This window comes from Oncorhynchus mykiss, chromosome 18, assembly GCF_057628025.1.
Source record: "Oncorhynchus mykiss isolate SJ-2025 chromosome 18, ASM5762802v1, whole genome shotgun sequence".
Classification (NCBI taxonomy): Eukaryota; Metazoa; Chordata; class Actinopteri; order Salmoniformes; family Salmonidae; genus Oncorhynchus; species Oncorhynchus mykiss.
In genome coordinates, this window is record NC_143039.1 from 39751131 (window position 1) to 39773708 (window position 22578).

General features: G+C 41.0%; 1 protein-coding gene across 1 annotated transcript; it reads left to right on the top strand.

Annotated features, from left to right (window-relative positions):
- The first annotated feature begins 425 nt into the window (after positions 1-425).
- On the top strand, positions 426-22460 carry LOC110496022 (histone-lysine N-methyltransferase SETDB1-B). The gene is made up of 20 exons (XM_021571643.3): positions 426-1012; positions 1754-2008; positions 7927-8090; positions 8203-8261; positions 8357-8861; positions 9011-9190; positions 9459-9660; positions 10088-10161; positions 10494-10684; positions 10880-10997; positions 11148-11307; positions 15451-15664; positions 16100-16452; positions 16913-17029; positions 17263-17432; positions 20265-20393; positions 20607-20861; positions 21112-21281; positions 21890-21978; positions 22162-22460. The coding sequence occupies exons 2-20, from the start codon at positions 1824-1826 to the stop codon at positions 22274-22276; spliced, it is 3450 nt and encodes a 1149-aa protein (XP_021427318.1). The 5' UTR covers positions 426-1012; positions 1754-1823; the 3' UTR covers positions 22277-22460.
- Positions 22461-22578: the final 118 nt, after the last annotated feature.

Genomic DNA, 22578 nt, shown 5'->3' on the forward strand with positions numbered 1-22578 from the left:
CTGCGCTGCTGTTGGTCGCGGAGTAGGCCTACTTGACTGGGTGGATACATCACCATGTGTGGAGGTGCTGGCTCCATCACTATCAAGCCCGCTAGTTTCTTGACATTCTGCTACAGCTAGCTTCACAGTTGGGTGCACATATGCCGATGTAGGTTGTGCGTATAACCGGCTTTATATGAGATTTTGTTTTGGCAAGTTCTACACTATGCTCTAACATGCTACTGTGCTTCCGACTAATTTTCCAGCTGTTGTCTTCACAGCTGTCCTTCCTCTCTCTCCTCGGCTGCTAAGTGTGTGAACGAATGTGTGCTTGAGCATTTAGGCCTATATTATTTTATTTCCTTTGTCGTTATTTGAATTAGTTAATTCTACTCATTTAAATCTTTAGATTATTAATATCTTAATGATTTTATATTTTTATAAATAGATTCGGCTCTTCTGATATGCGAGCCAGCTCTTTTCAGTATTAACTCTATACATTTAAGCAAATATATTATATTAGATCTTTGCTCTAGCATCGCATTCTACACTCTGTCTGCAGTGCACATGTATATCCATCGTAGGAGACCACACCGGGGATAACGTTCCCACCCACTGCCCAGTTTGCAAGTGTCTTCCAATTCATCATGGCGGTGGGTGTAGTAATAGTTAGTTAGCCTGCACACCCGGGTGCTTTTACTTCGACCAAAGAGTATGCATGGGAAATTGGACAAAGCTAACGTTATATACTACCTGCGTTTAAAACACAAAGGTCTAAGAACTGCAGCATGTTGAAAAAAATTGGCTAAAACGGAACACTGTGACATACCCTCCCCCTTGCCTTGGTTGCTAAAACTAACGTTCATTTAGCTAGCTGACTGGCTAAAGCTAACAATCGCTTAGCTAGCTGACTGGCTAAAGCTAACGTTCACTTGGCTAGCTGACTGGCTAAAGCTAACGTTCATTTAGCTAGCTGACTGGGCTAACGTCGTCCGCGGAAGTGGACAGTGAATGTTTTTGCGGGAAGCTTCAGGTGAGAAAATACATGTTTTTTTGCAACACAATTTGGTTAACCGAAGAAATGGAGTTATTCAGCCATAGTTAGCTAGATATGTAGCTAGCTAGCTATACTAGTTTATAGTTACCATTAAGACATTTGGATTAGCTAGCATAGTACTCGTAATACTAACGCTAGCTAAATATCGAATTGGGTTTAATTTAGCTAAACTAGCTAGCGTTACTAACTGTCGCATTAGATCCGCCAACTTCAATCTGATTAATCAGGCAAGATACGTTAGCGTTTATCTGATTAATCAGGCTGTAATACACACTTCGCGTTAATTGGTATACAAATAATAGATTATTTCACAGCCTGCTTAATAATCAGACTACGCTAACGTTAGCTCGCTAACGTTACCTCATAACATTCACTTTCTCTAACGTTACCTCAACATTCAATTTCTTCGCCGTCGTTGTGCAGTTTGGACCTTTTCATTACAGTAAAATAAGAATTAGTTTGTTAAAAGCTTACACTTAATACCTCTTTGAACCAATGAAAGGCGTTGTGGTGTTTTATCAACAACCGTGTAACAGTTCACGTGCCAATTGTGTTGATTTGTTGGGCGATTGACGATTTGTTGTTAAGTCAAATGGCTCAATGTCTACATTACAACGCCAATTTTAATATCTAAACAAATAATGAAAACATTTAACTGCAGGCCATGCTATGAGCTCTTAGAAAAGCTGAAGGAAATTGTCAATGTTTTGTCAACAGGACCAGAACACAGACCTACTGTTGAAAACCTGAGAGCACCCATTAGATAGGTGTCACAGTCTCCCAAGTGATGGAGAGTGGGGATGATGAGATGGAGATGACCGTGGGGGAGCTTCAGGGCTGGATACAGGAGGAGGTGGAGAATCAAGACTTGGTGAAACTCAGGAGGACCCAGCTGGCCCAGATGCAGAACCTAGTGCAGCGGAAGGAGAAGCAGGCCCTCTGCACCCGCACCCTTTTCAACACTGCCTGCGAGTGAGTGTTTTTCAGCCTGTTGGCTTAAGTGTTTTAGCCTGGTCCCAGATCTGCTGTCATGTCGACTTCTTGTCAGTTTCTCATGCCATATAGAAATGTTTGGCTTGACCATGAGAAGTGGCATTGGTAAGAGCACAAACAGATCTGGGATCAGCCTATAAGTTTTGTTTTCTTGGTCTGCAATGCTTGCATCTTATTTTTATTGCAGCTTATTGGATGACTGTCATTCATATTCCATTAACCCAGCTCAATGTAACATTGAAAGGTTTAGGCTACTACATGATACTCTAGTTTTCCCTATACCCATCATGAGGTTACTACAACCTAGCCTACGAATGAAAGTTTATAACGTAGGTGCACAGGTCAGAGAGAGAGACAAATTGGAGTAATAAAGGTGACAGACAGTGACATTCAATACCGCTATGCACACTCTTTCGTACATCTAGCTGATCTAGGGTGTAATCATTAGACAAAACAGCTGCAAACGAGAGTTTCTATTGGATTTTTTTATCTGCAGATTGAATACTAGGGGTGTGCCGAGTACTCGGACAAAACAAGTATTGTAACGGTGTTGTAATTATCTGTGATAGGAATAATTCATTCACTCGCATTCAGTCACTCGTTACATGGCACAAGTCTCCCCTTCTCCAAACATCATGTATGAATCAGAATCCGTAGCTGGTTGTTGTTGTTCAATATACCTATTTTCTGTCTACTTTGCTGGGGCGATATGGTTGATTTTGTCTGTCTACTTGGCATCGTTTAGTAGGCCTACTTTGTCTGTCTGTGTATAATTATTCCGTTGCTAACGACGTCTGTCGTCATGCTGTGATCCAAGCCCATGCTTCCTTGCTATTATTTATTTTCGCCCAGGCATGTTTACAGAGCGACAGATCAAAATGACAAATGTAGATATTTTATTTTTATTGTACAAATGTGGCATAAGGGTCAGAAGAGAAGTTTTGCTCCTCTCGAAAGTTACATGAGGAAGAGGCGCCACTACAGTCTCTGGTTCGAATCCAGGATGTATCACATCCGGCTGTGATTGGGAGTCCCATAGGGTGGCGCACAATTGGCCCAGTGTCGTCCACGTTTGGCCGGGGTAGGCCGCCATTGTAAATAAGAATTTGTTCTTAACTGACTTGCCTAGTTAAATATATATATATATTATATATTTAATATATATATATTATATATTTAATATATATATATTATATATTAATATATATTTTATATATTAATATATATTTTATATATATATTTTATATATATATATTTTATATATATATATATATATATATATTTTATATATATATATTTTATATATATATATTTTATATATTTTATATATATATATTTTATATATATATATTTTATATATATATATATATATTTTATATATATATATATATATATATATATATATATATATATATATATAAAATATATATATATAAAATATATATATATATATATATATATACATATATATAAAATATATATATATAAAATATATATATTTAATATATATATATATATATTTTATATATATATATATATTTTATATATATATATATATATATATATATATATAAAATATATATATATATATATATATATATATATATATTTTATATATATATATATATATATATATATATATAAAATATATATATATATATATATATATATATATATATATATTATATAATATTTATATATATATATTTTAAGGTACTTGGTTCCACTTTCTTAAAGCATTGAACAAACAAGAACAGGTTCTCACCAGTTCTCACAGTCTATGGGTCTAAGGGGAGTGATAAGATCTTTAGAGCCTCAACAGATGGAACAAGAATTCAGCCTGGCTGGGTCTTTAGGAGCCAGTAATAAATCACTCCTTTGTGTGGTGTGTGAGGAGGGTACTGGACAGTTGTGGAAAATTACCAGTGCCATAGTACTATAAAACCAAAAGCTTACCTTGACTCAGTTTGTGTTGGATAGCCTTAGCCAGCTAGCCAACATAAATATCATTCCTCTCTGTTTGAGTAGGCTAAATTAGCTAGCTGCATTAGCTAGTAAGTGAAAGAAAATAATAAATAAATGATTTTGTTAACCTGTTAAACTATTGGCTAGTCAACTACTCACCACATTTTATGCACTGCAGTGCTAGCTAGCTGTAGCTTATGCTTTCAGTACAAGGTTCATTCTCTGATCCTTTGATTTGGTGGACAACATATCAGTTCGTGCTGCAAGAGCTCTAATAGGTTGGAGGACGTCCTTCGGAAGTCCTTAGGAGGCTCATGGAAGAACCATGATTGAAGTTGAAGTCAATGTACTCAAAGGAGGATGGAAAATAGTTGTCCTGCAGCTGTTAAGGCCCAATATCGTGGTTTCCAATTGGTAGTTTACAGTCTAGTCCCATCGCTGCAACTCCCATACAGACTCGGGAGAGGCGACGGTCGAGAGCCGTGCGTCCTCTGAAACACAACCCAGCCAAGCTGCACTGCTTCTTGACGCAATGCCCGCTAGACCCGGAAGCCAACCGCACCAATGTGTCAGAGGAAACACTCCCGAGCATTTCAGTGTGTATTGCGCCCGGCCCGCCACAGGAGTCGCTAGTGCGCGATGGCACAAGAACATCCCTGCTGGCCAAACCCTGCTCTAACCTGGACGATGCTGGGCCAATTGTGCGCCACCCCATGGGTCTCCCGGTCGCGGCCGGCTGCGACATAGCTTGGACTCGAACCAATATCTTTAGTGTTACAGCTAGCACTGTGTTGTAGTGCCTTAGACCACTGTGCCACTCGGGAGATAAGTGTTTGTTACTGTAATTTCATAATTCCAATATGTTTTCTTTAATTGAATTCACTTAGTCTATTTTATGAGAATTTGTAAGATTCTTATTTGCATAAAATAGACAGAGACCAGTCTTATCAAAAATAGATAATAGTATTTATTCTCGGAGCGCGCTGCCATGTAACCACGAACAACAGTTTATGACGTCATAGGTTATAAAATATTATTTCTCCCAACAGTTCAGAAGTTAATTTGAGATAAACCTTCTGAAGTTTTCATCCATCACCATTCAGCAGACAGTTCCAGCTAATGGAAAACCTAAGGAAACACACACTGCCTTATCTAAACATCCCAGAGCTAAGTTGAGTCGGTTCAGCAATAGGTTAATGACCATTTCTGCCTACTTAAAAACCCCCACTTCCAATCTTCTCCAACCTGGCTGGAATGGTATTTATTTAATTTAATTACCCCCTTTTTCAGGCTCCACAATCCCTCACTTATGAATTCATATTGTTAATCAGATATAATAAAACAGAGTATAAGTTTACTTAGTTTTATTTAAAATGGGGATATTGTTTAGTCATTATTCCTAACAGTGTTTCAATCAGTTATTTGATGACGTGAATATATTTAGTATAGTTTTATCTAAAAAGGATACCTTTTTAATATTTCACTTTTCATTTTTCAGAAATTCACTGAGTAGGATGATCCTCCCTTTACTCCTCTGAGGAGCCTCCACTGTAGCATATACATGTGAGACTGTTGTCTGCAGCAGTGCTATTGGACTCGTGGCTGTGGATTTGTTGTGCACTGATTTGACTGTTGACATTCCAAAGGCTGCAGTTCCGAATTCTTCGGAAGCCTCTTCCCGGTAGCTAAAGATCCTAAGCTTCTGTGCATGTGTAGGATGCTCTACTTTATGCACAGTCTCTGCTCTACTCGTTCGGCTGCCCAGAGAACAGGCTACTCTGACAAAAAAAAAAAAAAAAAAAAGATCAAATCTGAATCAATGTCTGCAAGATCACATAATGATCGATTCTACACAGAACCGACTATAATAGCATAGTATAACGTTACTGTAAGACAAAAACAACCTCACTTCCCTCATGCGGACAACTCAACAGCACTAAGCACTAGGCAAAATATGTGCTTTGATTGAAACAACACAGGTATGCTACAGTTTGTTAACCTTTCTAGCGCAGGGGAACCCCTCGACAACATTCTGCTGAAAAGGCAGCGCCCGAAATACAAAAATATTTTTTAGAAATATGTAACTTTCACACATTAACAAGTCCAATACAGCAGATTTAAAAAAAACTTTACGGAAAAAGCATAATCTGAGAACGGCGCTCAGAACCCAAAACAGCCATTTTGGACTCAACAAAGTTAGAAACAACACCATAAATATTCACTTCCCTTTGATGATCTTCATCAGAAGGCACTCCCAGGAGTCCCAGGTCGACAATAAATGACCGATTTGTTCCATAAAGTCCGTCATTTATGTCCAAATAGCCACTTGTTGTTAGCGTGTTCAGCCCAGTAATCCATCTTCATGAGACAAAAACTCAAAGTTCCGTTACATCATTTGACATGTTTCTAAAGGACTGTATGGAATCAATCTTTAGGATGTTTTTAACATAAAACATCAATAATGTTCCAACCGGAGAATTCCTTTGTCTTCAGAAAAGCACTGGAACGAGAGGTAACTCTGTCGGGAGCGCGCGTCATGAGACCAAGGCACTCTGCCAGACCACTGGCTCAGAGGTCTCATGAACCCCTCCTTTACAGTAGAATCTTCATTCAAGTTTCTAAAGACGGTTGACATCTAGTGGAAGCCGTAGGAAGTGCAACTTTATCCATATCTCAATGTGTATTTGGTAGGCCAAGCTTTGAAAAACTTCAAACCTCAGATGTCCCACTTCCTGTTTGAATTTTTCTCGGGTTTTTGCCTGCCGTATGAGTTCTGTTATACTCACACACATCATACAAACAGTTTTAGAAACTTCAGAGTGTTTTCTATCCAATACTACTAATAATATGCATATAATTAGCATCTGGGACAGAGTAGGAGGCAGTTCACTCTGGGCACGCTATTCCTCCACAAATGAAAATGCTGACCCCTACCCCAAAAAGGCTACAGCCCTCTGCTCTAAAATTAGCTCACTGTACATAATAATTCTAAACAATACTGTACTTCAAAACAACACTACTTAACTCAGGAAGATCTAAGTGTATATTCCCATGAAACTGATTTGAGATCAAATGGTTGACATGTGTCGTGGAAATTTCCTGTATTACCAAATCATGAGGGCAAACCACACACAGGTCAAATGTCCATCTTTAATTATATGAGCTTCACCATAGCCTTGTGACTCTCAGATCAATTCAGTGTCTATAAATGAATTATTTGAGAGTGCTTACAAAAGTCCTTAGTATCATTTATAGCCAAGACACACCCATCAAAACTCACAACGAATAACAGGTCTTAGGAACATTATACAAAGAACATTTTACCAGAAAAAAAGAGTATCCCATAATTTATAGCATTAGCTATAAATTATCGTTCAGTTTGGTCTCCTAAACCGAAGCTCTTATCTTGTTCTTGGTACCACTTAGAACCAAACATTACCTCATCCAATGGCATATATCAATTACACCCCCTCCTGGACAAGCTTACAGAGAGACGTGACTGGCACACAGCCATTGTGGAGCCAACCTAACTGGTTCCCCATTAATCACACCATCCCTTCACATGGTTTAGGAATAGTTAGACACATTCACAGATAAGACTAACCTGACCTCTCCCCTCTCTGGGCCCAAGTAACTTTACCCACATAAGCATGCTTATGAAAATGAATAAAACATCTTATTTATAAATGTTACCTAAAGGATTCTGATTCTGCCGCGACACATGCAGATGCTGCGTGGATGTTTCACCAGTAAAACTTTAAGAATTATAATTCATGATTGAGTGAGAAATGTGAAGGCAGGGTGACCATAAAAATATGTGCGTAGAGGTAAAGAAACGTGCGGCAGAATGTGGGGAAGAAGCTTCCAGGGAGGGCGGGAACAGGGCTGTTACCTTCGGGACCGCAACCTCTGCCTTGACTGTTTCTCCACAGGTCTGTGGTGGAGTGTGAGACCGTTATGAAGGCGCTGTACAGCAAACTGGGCATGGAGTACAGAGACACAGACTCTGAAGATGAAGGAGTGGGCCAGCAAAGTATCATTGAGATCGATGATGGGGACGCTGACAGAAACGACAACACCATGGCCACAGACGGAGGTAAGGGATTGAGGGAGATGTTGTTTCAATGGGAACAGAGGGGATGGGATGTGATCCTCAATCTCAATACGTTATGCTTTATTGTTTAATCTCCGTTCTATCGTTTTCTCAGTTGCTGCTTCCGATTCGGCTCCTGGAGAAGTCCCAGCTACAGACAGTGACACAGAAAATGTGAGAACTTAGCCAGATAGGATGTAAATGCACACACTTCTACGTGTGTGGTCTCGGCCATGCTCCTGACATGCTTTTCTCTCATTCTTCCTTAGTACAATGACATGGCAGATGACATGGAGAGCATGCCATCCTCTCCAGCTGTGACCACCCCTTTTGTGACTGTAACTGTTGCCCCAAATGAAGCCTCAAACTCTAATGATACCCCAGCAACTCCCCTTGCGGAGTCTGAGTCTGAACCACCAAGTCCACAAGAAGACAGTGGCGATGAGTATACTCCATCAAAATCAAAAAAGATCTCAACAAAACGTCCAGAGTCCAGCAAACGTGGACGGCCAAGAAAAGGTGGAAAAGGTGAAAGGAAGAGAAGAGAATCTGTCCGAACCAAGCATCAACTTGTGTCTTACAGGGAAGACTCACCTCCTGCCCCAACAAATCCTTCTGTGCCATCGAAACCACAAAAGCCCAGAGCAGGTGACTGCTCTGCGTCGACAAAACAGCAGAACTCAAGCAAAAGTGGCACAGCTTCCCCACCAAAATTACAGGAGGCCAGCAAAAGTGGTTCCACTGTCCCATTAAAACAACAAGAGGCCAGAAAAGGTGACTTCTGCTTTGCATTTTGGACTTCAAATGTCTGACCTTGTTTTGTATTATTGGTCTTCTCTAAATTGCTTTCAACTTGATGTCAGTGATATATCTTTAATGACAATCTTTAGTTCTCATGGTGGTCTTCTCGCTCTCTCTGACAGAAACGTCCACTCCATTTGTGGTGACCAGCGTGTCGCAAGCTCCGACACATGCACCAAACCCTGCCACTCAGCCACCTCCCGGCCTCACAGAGGAGGAGATTAAGACTGATATGAAGGTCCTGGCTAGGAGGAGGACCAAGACCTGGCACTCAGGAAGGATTACAGAAATCAAACCATCAGGTAAGAACACACACAACCACTGATTTATTTATATTCTCATTGTATTTGTTTGTAATGGTATAGATATGTCCATTCGTCTATGCTTGATGTATTGTAATGTATGCACAGAGCTGCAAACAAAATGTCCCCATGGGGACAATAATCTTTTCTTATCTCATGTCACTTTGACATATCTAGTCATAAATCTGCTTTTATATCAGTTCATGTCCTTTACAGAATTCTTTGTTTTCTCCATGTTCTCTATATCTCAACCATTGACGCTCCACAGAGAATGGAAGCAGGTATAAGGTGGACTTTAGCGAGAAAGGGAGAAGCATGCTGTCAGGACACCACATAGCCTTTGACCAGACTGCTTCACTGGAGAGGCTGTACGTGGGTGTGCGCGTGGTGGCCAAGTTCAAGGACGCCGAGCAGTCCTGGTTCTACTCTGGCATTCTGGCTGAGCTCCCCAACCGAAAGAACCGCATGAGGTATGAGAGTGTGCGTGAGTAGGGCTGTGGCGTTCATTACATTTTGTCAGCCTTTCGATTGTCATGCAAATAATTGCCGGTCTCACAGTAATTGAGCATTAATTAACATAAACACGTTTAGCATCTCATGGCTTACACCATAACCTACAAGCCACTGATGTGGACCTTTGGAACATAAATCCATTTAATATAGCCTACACCCCTCAAACTCAACTCTGGACCTCGAAGCCAGTTCCACTGCATTTTTTAAAATTGTTCCCCTCTAATCAGGGACAGTGTACATTTATCAGGTAGAACAGCCGGCGTAGCAGCCATATGTGATAGTATTATGTGTGATTGGTTGGATGATGTTATATGTAAACATCATGCTGAATGTGATCCATCAATGTCTTAGTAAAGCTCTGTGGCGCTCCTTCTTGTGTTTCAGGTTCCTGGTCTTTTTTGATGACGGCACACCTTCCTATGTCGGTTTGCCGGATCTTCACATTGTTTGCAGACCACGTAAGAACAGCCTCAGACTTAAATAAAAAAATGAAAAAGTCTCTTATACTCAATACTTCTTGGCTCAATCTTGTTTGATCCTCCTACCAAATGTAGGATGTTTTATTCAGATCCAGCTGTAGTTAGGTGAATCTACCTGTGCAACAAGATATACCAAAGTAATTTGAGTTATCCATTTTTCAATTAATTGGCTTGTACGGAGCAGCAAAACTCATACGCGGGTTGTTGTTATGCTACAAGTTTAATCTGCAATGCAGGTGTTGGTGAGATTCTTGCAGATACCACACAGACTCACTCAAGCTAAGCCTCCTGTCTCTCTCTATCGACTGCAGTGCCGGAGGTGTGGGAGGACATAGAGGATGAGGCCAACAGGGAGTTCATCAAGGATTACATCAAGGTGTATCCCAACCCGCCTATGGCCCAGTACAGACCAGGCCAGCCCATCAATGTGGAGTTTGAGGGGATCCAGAGGAGGACAGAAGTAGAGCAGATTGACTGCAGCTTGTTGTGCGTCGTCTTCAAGGTGAGAAGCTACAACTACTTAGTCCGTAACCATGAATTAAATTGATAGTGATTGACTTGCAGTCAATCACTATCTGTGGTATTCTGGTTATGCTTACCTAACTGAAGTCTAATTATTCACTGACACACATAATGCCAAGCCTTTTTCCCTGTATGTCTCACTGTGTGGTAAAGTGTGTCTGTGTGGTGTTCTCAGGATGACGAACATAAGGAATGGGTGTACCGAGGCTCTTTGCGTCTGGAGCATATGGCCAACATGAAGAAACGTGTTGAGGAGGCAAAGGATAAACCAACAGTGACACGGCCCAACAGTGGTAAGTGTCTGTCTTATCTCCTTTTTACTCTGTGCCCTGTTGATAAATAATGAACACATCTACAGCCTTGTGTTTGTCTGAATGAACATCTACATCAGCCATCTGGACAATGTGTTTAGTTAGCGAGCACACTCTTTGTCCATCACCCAGGGGGAGCAGTTTCGACTACTACTACAATCCACCAGACTAGCACGGCTGCTGCCAACAAACCTCACGTCAACCCCTCGTCAACAGTAATACCAGCGCAGGTCACTTCCAACAATGTCAGCCAGGGCCAGCCAGCTGCTGGTAAACAGTCAGCATCCGTAGGGTGAGTAGAATTTGTCTTGTGTTTATACTGTTTCTGTACTTTTTTCAAAAGGTGCGTCTTGCACGAATTTCTTGAATATGTATTTCCTGCATACATTATTATTCAATTTTATTAGTGTGGAAGGTAGCCTAGCGGTTAGAGCAGGGGTGGGCAATTCCAGTCCTCGAGGGCCTGATTGCTGTCACAGTTTTACCCCAGCTAACACACCTGACTCCAATAATCACCTAATCATGATCTTCAGTTTAGAATGCAATTTGATTAATCAGCTGTGTTCGCTAGGGATGGAGGAAAAAGTGTGCCACCAATTAGGTTCCCGAGGACTAGAGTTGCCCACCCCTGGGTTAGAGCGTTGGGCCAGTAACCCATGTGGCGGAAGAATCAGAATTAGTTGTGTAACAGATCATTAAGATGTCTTATCTGCATAATATGCTTAGGTGATATACTTGTTATTAGAATGTATCCCTTCGGACTCAGTTGAACTTCTTCCCTCAGCTGGGGCTTGTCACAAGAATTTTCAATCCCAATGATGATAACTAAACAATTATTTAAGCTTTGACCAATCCCTGAGATTTGTAAGACCCTGGGTTTAATAATTAGGCAAAGACTCAGCTTCTGCAAAAGGTTCGTAAGCTTTATTGAGAGAACGTTCTAAAGTCAACCAAAATTTGAGCAGTCTTTATAACCCCTCTACACACACACACACACACACACTTTTTTCACTTTAATACCAGCCTTGGCAGTTTCTCGCCGTTCTCTCCTCCCTAGGTTAGAGAGGCCTTGAAAGGGCCCTCCTGTTGTCAGCTTTTTCAGAGTTATCATGTGTAGTCTACCTGCCTCTGTTTTCTCAACCATACATTTCTCCCTCTTAACTTGTCCCTCACATACATTATTGGAATATAGTCTTATTATTCTAATACATTTCACATAGTCTTATACGTTTCTGGGTGGAATTCTTTAGTCATTACTTTAAACATATAAATTCCCTTGTCAGGCTATAGTCACCTGGGGCCCAGAGAGGGGAGAGGTCAGGCGTGTCTTTCACATGTCCCTGGTGCTATGCAATATATCAGAAAGGGAAGAGGACAGGAGGGAACGTTGTCTTCATATGTGAATGTGTCTATCTATTCTTAAACCATGTGAAGGGATGGTGTGATTAATGGGGAACCAATTACTTGTCTCCACAATGTTTGTGCGCCAGTCACTCCCTCCTTTGGCATTGGGGGATGTGTGTGGTAGTGTCTGGAACCATTGTAAGTCATCTCTGATGTTGCACTTATCCTGGGATAGTGTATGACCTAGAGGCTTACTCCCCTCAGTGAGCTTGTCCAGGAGTGGGGGCAAGAAGAGGTTTTACTTGAGATGGGAGTATCTGGAGTTGACAATTGATTTATGCCATTGGATGAGTTGGTGTTTATGTGCTATGAAGTACCAGGAAGGAGATTGGAACCTCGTCTTATGAACCAAAATGAATGGTAATTTATAGCGAATGCTATCTGGCTACGGGATACTCCTTTCTCATTTAAAAAGTCTTACCTTGTGACCTGTTCAAAACATCTGTGGTTTGCTATGTCGAATAATTGATATGTTTTAAAGATACAGATTAAATAATTATATTAGGGAGAATATTTTATGTAGCATGTATAAGGAATAATTAAAGTATTAAACATAAGTCCAATTAGGTTGGACTGGGAGAGAGAGATGTGTGTGTGCCTAAGAAAATACCAAAGAACAATTCAACTGTTTGAACCGACCTGGCTAGAACTCTGAGAAACTTATGAGGACAGGGAGTACTTCTCAAGGTCTCCCTAATCTCGGGGGAATGGAACTGTCGGCTGGGCAGTGATACACAGTGGTGAAAACTATAAAGAGAAACTCACCTACTGTTTGGGTGGAAGTACAGTGCCGTGCGAAAGTATTCGGCCCCCTTGAACTTTGCGACCTTTTGCCACATTTCAGGCTTCAAACATAAAGATATAAAACTGTATTTTTTTGTGAAGAATCAACAACAAGTGGGACACAATCATGAAGTGGAACGACATTTATTGGATATTTCAAACTTTTTTAACAAATCAAAAACTGAAAAATTGGGCGTGCAAAATTATTCAGCCCCTTTACTTTCAGTGCAGCAAACTCTCTCCAGAAGTTCAGTGAGGATCTCTGAATGATCCAATGTTGACCTAAATGACTAATGATGATAAATACAATCCACCTGTGTGTAATCAAGTCTCCGTATAAATGCACCTGCACTGTGATAGTCTCAGAGGTCCGTTAAAAGCGCAGAGAGCATCATGAAGAACAAGGAACACACCAGGCAGGTCCGAGATACTGTTGTGAAGAAGTTTAAAGCCGGATTTGGATACAAAAAGATTTCCCAAGCTTTAAACATCCCAAGGAGCACTGTGCAAGCGATAATATTGAAATGGAAGGAGTATCAGACCACTGCAAATCTACCAAGACCTGGCCGTCCCTCTAAACTTTCAGCTCATACAAGGAGAAGACTGATCAGAGATGCAGCCAAGAGGCCCATGATCACTCTGGATGAACTGCAGAGATCTACAGCTGAGGTGGGAGACTCTGTCCATAGGACAACAATCCGTCGTATATTGCACAAATCTGGCCTTTTATGGAAGAGCGGCAAGAAGAAAGCCATTTCTTAAAGATATCCATAAAAAGTGTTGTTTAAAGTTTGCCACAAGCCACCTGGGAGACACACCAAACATGTGGAAGAAGGTGCTCTGGTCAGATGAAACCAAAATTGAACTTTTTGGCAACAATGCAAAACGTTATGTTTGGCGTAAAAGCAACACAGCTGAACACACCATCCCCACTGTCAAACATGGTGGTGGCAGCATCATGGTTTGGGCCTGCTTTTCTTCAGCAGGGACAGGGAAGATGGTTAAAATTGATGGGAAGATGGATGGAGCCAAATACAGTACCATTCTGGAAGAAAACCTGATGGAGTCTGCAAAAGACCTGAGACTGAGATGGAGATTTGTCTTCCAACAAGACAATGATCCAAAACATAAATCAAAATCTACAATGGAATGGTTCAAAAATAAACATATCCAGGTGTTAGAATGGCCAAGTCAAAGTCCAGACCTGAATCCAATCGAGAATCTGTGGAAAGAACTGAAAACTGCTGTTCACAAATGCTCTCCATCCATCCAACCTCACTGAGCTCGAGCTGTTTTGCAAGGAGGAATGGGAAAAAAATTCAGTCTCTCGATGTGCAAAACTGATAGAGACATACCCCAAGCGACTTACAGCTGTAATCGCAGCAAAAGGTGGCGCTACAAAGTATTAACTTAAGGGGGCTGAATAATTTTGCACGCCCAATATTTCAGTTTTTGATTTGTTAAAAAAGTTTGAAATATCCAATAAATGTCGTTCCACTTCATGATTGTGTCCCATTTGTTGTTGATTCTTCACAAAAAAATACAGTTTTATATCTTTATGTTTGAAGCCTGAAATGTGGCAAAAGGTCGCAAAGTTCAAGGGGGCCGAATACTTTCGCAATGCACTGTATGTGTGTAGGATACCTACTGTTTGTGTGGAAGTATGAGCGTAGGATACCTACTGTTTGTGTGGAAGTATGTGTGCAGCTTTGAAATGGATGTCTTTGTATAATGGACTTTAGAACGTTCTCTGAATAAACTGCTATCTTTTTTTACTTTTTACTTGTACCTTTATTTAACGAGGCAAGTCAGTTAAGAACAAATTCTTATTTTCAATGACAGCCTAGGAACAGTGGGTTAACTGCCTGTTCAGGGGCAGAACGACAGATTGGTACCTTGTCAGCTCGGGGATTTGAACATGAAACCTTTCGGTTACTAGTCCAATGCTCTAGCCACTAGGCTACCCTGCCGCCCCAAAGGCGGCATTTTTTGCATATGCTGAGCCTTTGACTAATTTTTATTAAAGCCATGGTCTTCCAGATCTCGGGGCTTGGTCAGAGCTATTGATTGTCAATTATTATCATTGGGATTGAAGATTCTCGTGACACACCATGACACACACACAGTGACACAGGTCCAATATAAGTACCCCTTATTTAACCTTTGGATCCTTGTTTCAGGCTGTCAACCTTTCCTCCCTCGTTCATTCTCCCTCACACCTATGTCATCTTCTCCCTGGTCATGTCAGGAGGCCCTTTGGCCAGGATCGTACGACTGACAAGGAGTCGTCTGTCATCACAGCTAAAGGTTCGGTCACCTTCACTCCCCACCGTTGCTGCCCCGCCTGCCTGAACTGCATCCGGTCAAAGGTCGAGGCCAAGCACCGTGGACGCAACCCGCTGCTCATCCCCCTGCTCTGCGAGTTCCGCCGCATGAAGGGCCGCCACCGGGTCAATAACAAGGTGGGTGTAGGGTGAAGTTTGCCCTAGATGCTGATCATGGGTTAGTTGGGCATTTTCCCCTCTAATGGTTCAGGTTAGGATTGGGGGAGGTGAAGCTGATCCTAAGGGAAACTTCACCCCTGGTCAGTAACAAGGTGAGCACCTAGCTAATTGGACTGTCTGGAACATCATACTTCATGATACAGAACTCTGCCATTACCTATAGTGATTACTCAGCTCCAGGGGTGTTAGGTCATGCCTAATGCTGTGCTCTTCTTAACTGGAGAATTTGGAGCAGAGCAATTGCTACATTTCCATAATAACAGATGAAAAATAATGTATAGTTTTGTTGTCATCCAAGATTCATACCTGTAGTTATTCAAAACTCTGGTATAGTTGTGCCCTTTTTTTGTTTTTTCTCACCTCCTTCCTCCTCCGGCCCTCTGTCTCTCTCAGACGTATTTCCACATATTTTACCGGTCGCCGTGTGGCCTCAGCCTGAGCAACATGACTGCTGTGCAGGACTACCTTCAACAGACACGCTGTGACTTCCTCTTCCTGGACATGTTCTGCCTAGACCCCTTTGTGTCTGTGACCACCACTCACCAGCCCCGGCCCTACAAGATCAACATCCCAGACCTGACGCTGGGCAGAGAGAACCAGCCGCTGTCCTGCATCAACGAGCTCAACAGCATCCGGCCACTCTCGGTGATCTACAACAAGCAGCGTGTCGCAGCCAGTGGGGTCTCCATCAACACCAGTTCAGACTTTCTGATGGGCTGCGACTGCACCGACGGCTGCAGGGACAGGTGTGTGTCACAGGGGTTAAAGTTCTCCATCACTGCAACTTATTTCCTTAACCTTTTTTTAAAGACTGGACAAGCAGTTTTTAATAGATGTACAAAATATCCCTCTTTCCCTAAAAGCATGATGGTCATTATTTTTTGTGTTTACATGAAAAGGGAGGTTAACTTGACCCCTCAGACAATTGGCTTTAACCCCTAGTGTGTCATCATGGTGCCATGTTTTTGATACTCCTTGATTTCTGTAATGCAAAGTATGTACCAAGAGTTAAAGGTAGTAGCCAATGAAGAGGGGTGTAAATTCCCTAATGTGGCACATCTAAAAAAAAAACTAAAAAAACATGTCAAATTACAGCTCGTCTATATCCATTCACCCAATGGCGATGTCTTAATCGGATTGTATTTGGGGTATGTAGAGGTTGTTTTGACATAAGCATTTATGGACATGTGTATTGTGTTGATGTAGGTCGGCATGCTCCTGTCACCAGCTGACCATCCAGGCCACAGCCCTGTTGCCAGCGGGCCCTGAGGACGTCAACGCTGGCTACACACACAAGAGGCTGGAGAAACGCCTCTCCACAGGGTGAGGCTGTTAATAGACAGATGGAAATGATCCATCAATCGCAATATCCATTTGACTGTTGGTCTCAGTTTTCTCCTTCCTCTCATGCTCTTTCTCTGCATTTGTTTTTTGTGACATGCTTTGAGAGCAATGTCTGAAAAGCCCTTATTATTATTATTATTATTATTATTATTATTATTATTATTATTATTATTGTTATTATTTCTATATTAACCACCTCCCTCTGTCTGCAGTATATATGAGTGCAATGCACTGTGCCGCTGTGACCCACGGGTGTGCTCTAACCGGGTGGTGCAGCATGGCCTTCAGCTGCGGCTACAGCTCTTCATGACCGTGGGGAAGAGCTGGGGAATCCGCTGCCTGGATGACATTGCCAAGGGCACCTTCATCTGCACCTACACTGGTGAGTGAGCTAGTAATCTAACCTAATTTAACCCAACACAGACAGACTGCTCTTAAGTATGACTTCTGTTGATTACATACTAGAGCTGACCCCTGTTAGTCGACCAAGATTTCTTTAGTCGAGCAGTAGCAAAAATGCGCTTTCTCCCTCATTGGATAGCGGTCGCTGTCCACGGTTCTGAAACAAATCAGTGCGCTGTTGAATTGGTGCCTTTTCCTTTACTATGTTGCTATGTGCATAATTGTCACGAGAATTTTCAATCACAATGATAATAACTAACAATCAATAAACTTTGACTATTCCCCGAGGTTCGTAAGACCCTGGGTTTAATAATAATTTGGCAAAGACAAAGAGCTTATGCAAAAGGTTAGTACGGTTTATTCACGAGAACGTTCTGAAGTCCATAATACAAAGACATCCATTTTATAACTTGCTCCCTCCCCACTTACGCACAAACCATCACGGTCACCTAATAATCCCCAGTTTACAATTGGCTCATTCATCCCCCTCCTCTCCCCTGTAACTATTCCCCAGGTTGTTGCTGCAAATGAGAACGTGTTCTCAGTCAACTTACCTGGTAAAATAACGGATAAATAAAAAATAAAATACCTCCACACAAACAGTAGATATCCTACGCACATACATACACACGAACAGTAGGTGAGTTGTATCCTTCCCCAGAGTTCTCACCACTGTGTATCACTACCCAGCCAACAGCTCCATTCCCCCGAGATTAGAGGAACCTTGAGAAGGACTCCCTGTCCTATCATAAGTTTCTCAGAGTTCTAGCCAGGTCGGGTCAAACACAGTTGAATTGTTCTCGGTATTTTATTAGGCACACACACTTCTCTCCCTCACAGGTCTCTTCTGAACCTTGTTGGACTTACGTTTAATACTTTAATTATTCATTATACATGTTACATAAACTAATAATTACTAATTATTTATGTTTCAGGGTGGGGTTCTGTAATCATTACCTTTAAGCATATAATTCCCTTATCAATAATAGCAAAGTTAACCAGCATATTGGTGTTGAGAACAATGCCGTGGCGACAGCAGCAGAATGAGGAGATGAAAAAACAGCCCTTGCCTTAATTGTCTCAAGTGAGGAGAGGAAACCAACTTAATTAGGTCTATAGTCAATTAGGTCTGTAATCAATAGCCTAACTGTTAAATGTGCCTGGCTTTATAAATCATCAATATGTCTACAGAAATAAATCCTGCTTCTGTTGCCTGTTTTTGTTTAATAGACTAGTGATTCTGTGAGCGCCAATCCTCATGCAACAACATGTCAAGTAAACAATTTCACAAATTGATAAAAAATGTTTTTAATCTTTGTTTTGCTGTAATAGACTTGACACTTTTTTTGTGTTAGCACAGCCTCTCTGGTATTATTTTTAATTTATTTAGTGTTTACACCAAATATTTATAATAATAGCGCTCCTTTTTGATGATCTCTTTCCTTATGCTATTATTATTATAATAGTAATAATGTAATTAACATTAGTAGGCTTAGTATTGCAACCTTGAATAACCACCATCGAGCTATAGGCCTAAAAGCACATCCTGTTTAGAAAACAAAAACAGTAACTGATTCGATAAATTGAACGAAGTGCTGCGCATAAGGGATATATGAATGGCCTACAAGTAGCCTATCAACTTTCAGCGAATGATTTTGTTTATATGTTTTGTGCGTATAAATTGTATATTGCCAAATGCATCAGTAAAAAGTATTGAGCCTATTTAATGCAACCCTTGCTGTTAATAGATGGCAAAGCAGCAGCATACAACTGACCTAAACGTTTGGAAATTATGAGTTAACTTTTTCATCCGTAGCCTTAAAATGCATCTCAAGTGCAATTGCACTGTTTAGCTGACTCTGAAGGTTTGAGGGCTTTTAGGACATACTGCAGATCACTAAAATATCCTCATGATTATGATCACATTTCATCAATTCAAATATTATGGCGACACTAAAGGAAATATGGGAACCAAGCTCGAGTTATCAGTGTGGCCTAATCACCTGGACATGTTGAAATTCTGTATCTTCACGCCAAGAATAAAAACCTCCAGGTTTCCTTCATAACTGTCAATTTATTGGGGAAAAGATAATTACTGGGGGCGGTTTGGGGGGGGGGCGACAATCCTGTCCGAATCGTTATCTAGAATAAGGGACATTCTAGTAATGCTAGTCCCGTGCGAGTAGGTCTTTGGTCACGTGCATGCGATGCATACAAGGGTTGAGGGGGAATAGGTCATGTTTTTCCTAATCAAATGAGGGATTTTGGAACTTTTCAGTCACATGTTTAATTATCAGACAGTGCGATAAACACTTTGATGTTCTGTGGTGGTCGCTACAGCAGGGAGGAGAGAGACCACGGGTGCTAACTGTCTATTTTCTTACACAGTGCAGCAAGTCTGAGCCAGGCGGCACAATCAAATCAATTGCGGTCGGACTCCCTCTAGTAATTTGTGTGTCTTAATTATTTCATCAAACAGTTCGCCTAAAGCGTCAGACAAGCTCAGTGCATATAGTTGATTTGATTCAAACACATAGGCTGTCTATATGGAAAAAAACATGTTTATACATTTCTACCAATCAATTGGTCAAAAGAACAGACACCTCTTGGTCGACCAAGATTTGTTTTTGTCGGGGACAGCCCTATTACATACACTATTAGTCTTATTCTGCAATGCTAATTATATATATATAATTTTAGTGCTCAATACAAGCCCTCTAGTAGTGTTGCCCTCTTCTCTCCTTCTACTCATTCTTCCTGTTATATTCCACACAATGCTCACAACTTTTTCCTTTGCCATCTCTCCCCTTAGGGATAATCATGAACAAGAAGAGTTTGAGCACAGAGGGCAACATGTATATGGTCAACCTGAACCACATAGAGGGAGCTGAGAGCAAGGAGGGTTACGAGAGTGAGGCCCGCTGCTCCGACAATGAGTCAGGTACAGATATGCAGAGCCTCACCTGCAGCCATAGCATCAGATCTACCCTATCTGTGTATTATGTTTATATGAATGTGAAAAAGATACACTGGGTTTCCATGTCGATTCATGAACTGTAAATACACATACCCAGTGGGGACACAGAGATCACGGAGTGCAAAGAGAAACAGAACTGATCATCTCTGTAATGTTGCGGCCTCTGTTCTCCATCAGGTTCAGAAGAGCCCATAGAAGAAGACAACAGTGAACATGATGATGACTGTGATGAAGAGGGAAACCACGACAAAGAGCCGCTACGTATGAAGAACTTATATGATGAAGAACCCAGTGACTATGAGGACAGTTATGAGGACAAGGATTATGATGTCAGTGAAGATGATGGCGGCTCTGATGATGACTTCAGGCACAACGTCTCCTCTATGGAGAGGAGCTACGTCACCCGCAGGCATGCCAAAATACTACAGGAGGGTAAGAGGAAACAGTATATACAGAACAAACATGGAGGGAAACTAAAAAGTTTACTGAGGTTCAGTAGAGAATTCAATCTTATTTGGTTTGATAAATGTTGGTTTCTCAAAATACTGTAGGAAGGTAAAGGAAAGTAAAGCACAGACAAAAATCTAGACAGAAACATCTATGAATTCTCCACTATTTTGGGATTTTTAAAAATGTTACATTTTTTGGTTCCCAGACTAATCAAATGACACTTCTTTCATAGACCCAGCGAAGAAATCGGGCTCTGCCGCCAAATCTTCTGACCAGCAGGATGGTACAGCAGAGGGAAATGACAAGGAGGCCTCAAATGCCACTAGGCATTTCTTTGATGGGGAGGAGTCATGCTACGTCATCGACGCAAAGCTGGAGGGGAATGTGGGTCGTTACCTCAATGTGAGTCATGAGGAATATTCAGAGGGTATCGTGTGTTGGATAGTATGCCCTGACTATTTTACCTATATCCATACTTCTCAGAGATCTGCCAACTATACATCTGATAAGGGAATTTATATGTTTAAAGTAATGACTAAAGAAGTCCACCCTGAAACGTAATTATTAGACTCAAATCCAATAAGGTTTGGTTGAGACAAGTTAAGCGTGAGAATTGTGTGACTGAGAAAACAGAGGACAATTGAACTATACATGACCTGACCTGGTTGAAACTCTGAAAAACTTATGACAGGAAAGAGGCCCTGTCAAGGTCCCTCTAATCTAGGGAGGAAGGGAACGGCATGGAACTGCCAGCCCACCTACTGTTTGTGCGCGTGTAAGTAGGTGGGGGTGGGAGTTATAAAGTTATTGTCTTTGCATTTTTTACTTTAGAACGTTCTCTGAATAAAGCTTACAAACCTTTTGCAGAAGCTCAGTCTTTGCCTAATTATTATTATTAAACCCAGGGTCTTACAAACCTCTGGGATTGGTCAAAGCTTAAATAGTTGTTTAGTTATTATTGGGATTGAAAATTCGTGACAACATCTTATCCTTTTTTTCCCTCTCTACAGCATAGCTGCCAACCAAACCTGTTTGCGCAGAATGTTTTTGTGGACACACATGACCTTCGATTCCCCTGGGTGGCCTTCTTTGCCAGCAAGTTAGTGACCTTCTGTTATGATATTATCTATTGCTTGGTCTTTTGAGAATCCAAGCCAGGATTAATATGGGTTCTGCTCATGCCTTTGGCTCTATAATAAATGCCCATGCCCAGGTGGACTAAAGCATGTGTATTATAACATACACTTCAGTATATTCATCATATTGTCTTTTTATTTTTCAGGCGCATTAGAGCTGGTACAGAGCTGGCGTGGGATTATAAATGTGAGCTTGGTGTGAAAAGGTCGTCAAGAGTCCTGAATTGTCGCTGTGATCCAGAGTGCAGGGAAAAGTTATGAAAGCCCATACTATTACTTCCAGCTTCACCGCTGCAGTAAATGTACGAATATACTGTAATAGGTAGTCTTAACCTTTTTTCAATAAAAAAATGAAAGTTTTTGTATTTTAATCATGCACCGAGTTTTTTTTGTTCATATTACAATTCTTAAATTGTGCTTTAATAAATTCAAGTATTTAAATGTACTTTATAGCATTCCTAATTTATTCTGCAAATGTGTTCTGCCAGAATATATTAGTAAACTATATTCACAAATGTTGAAGTTATTTCTGAAGAACTTACGGTATTAAACATTAGTAAAGG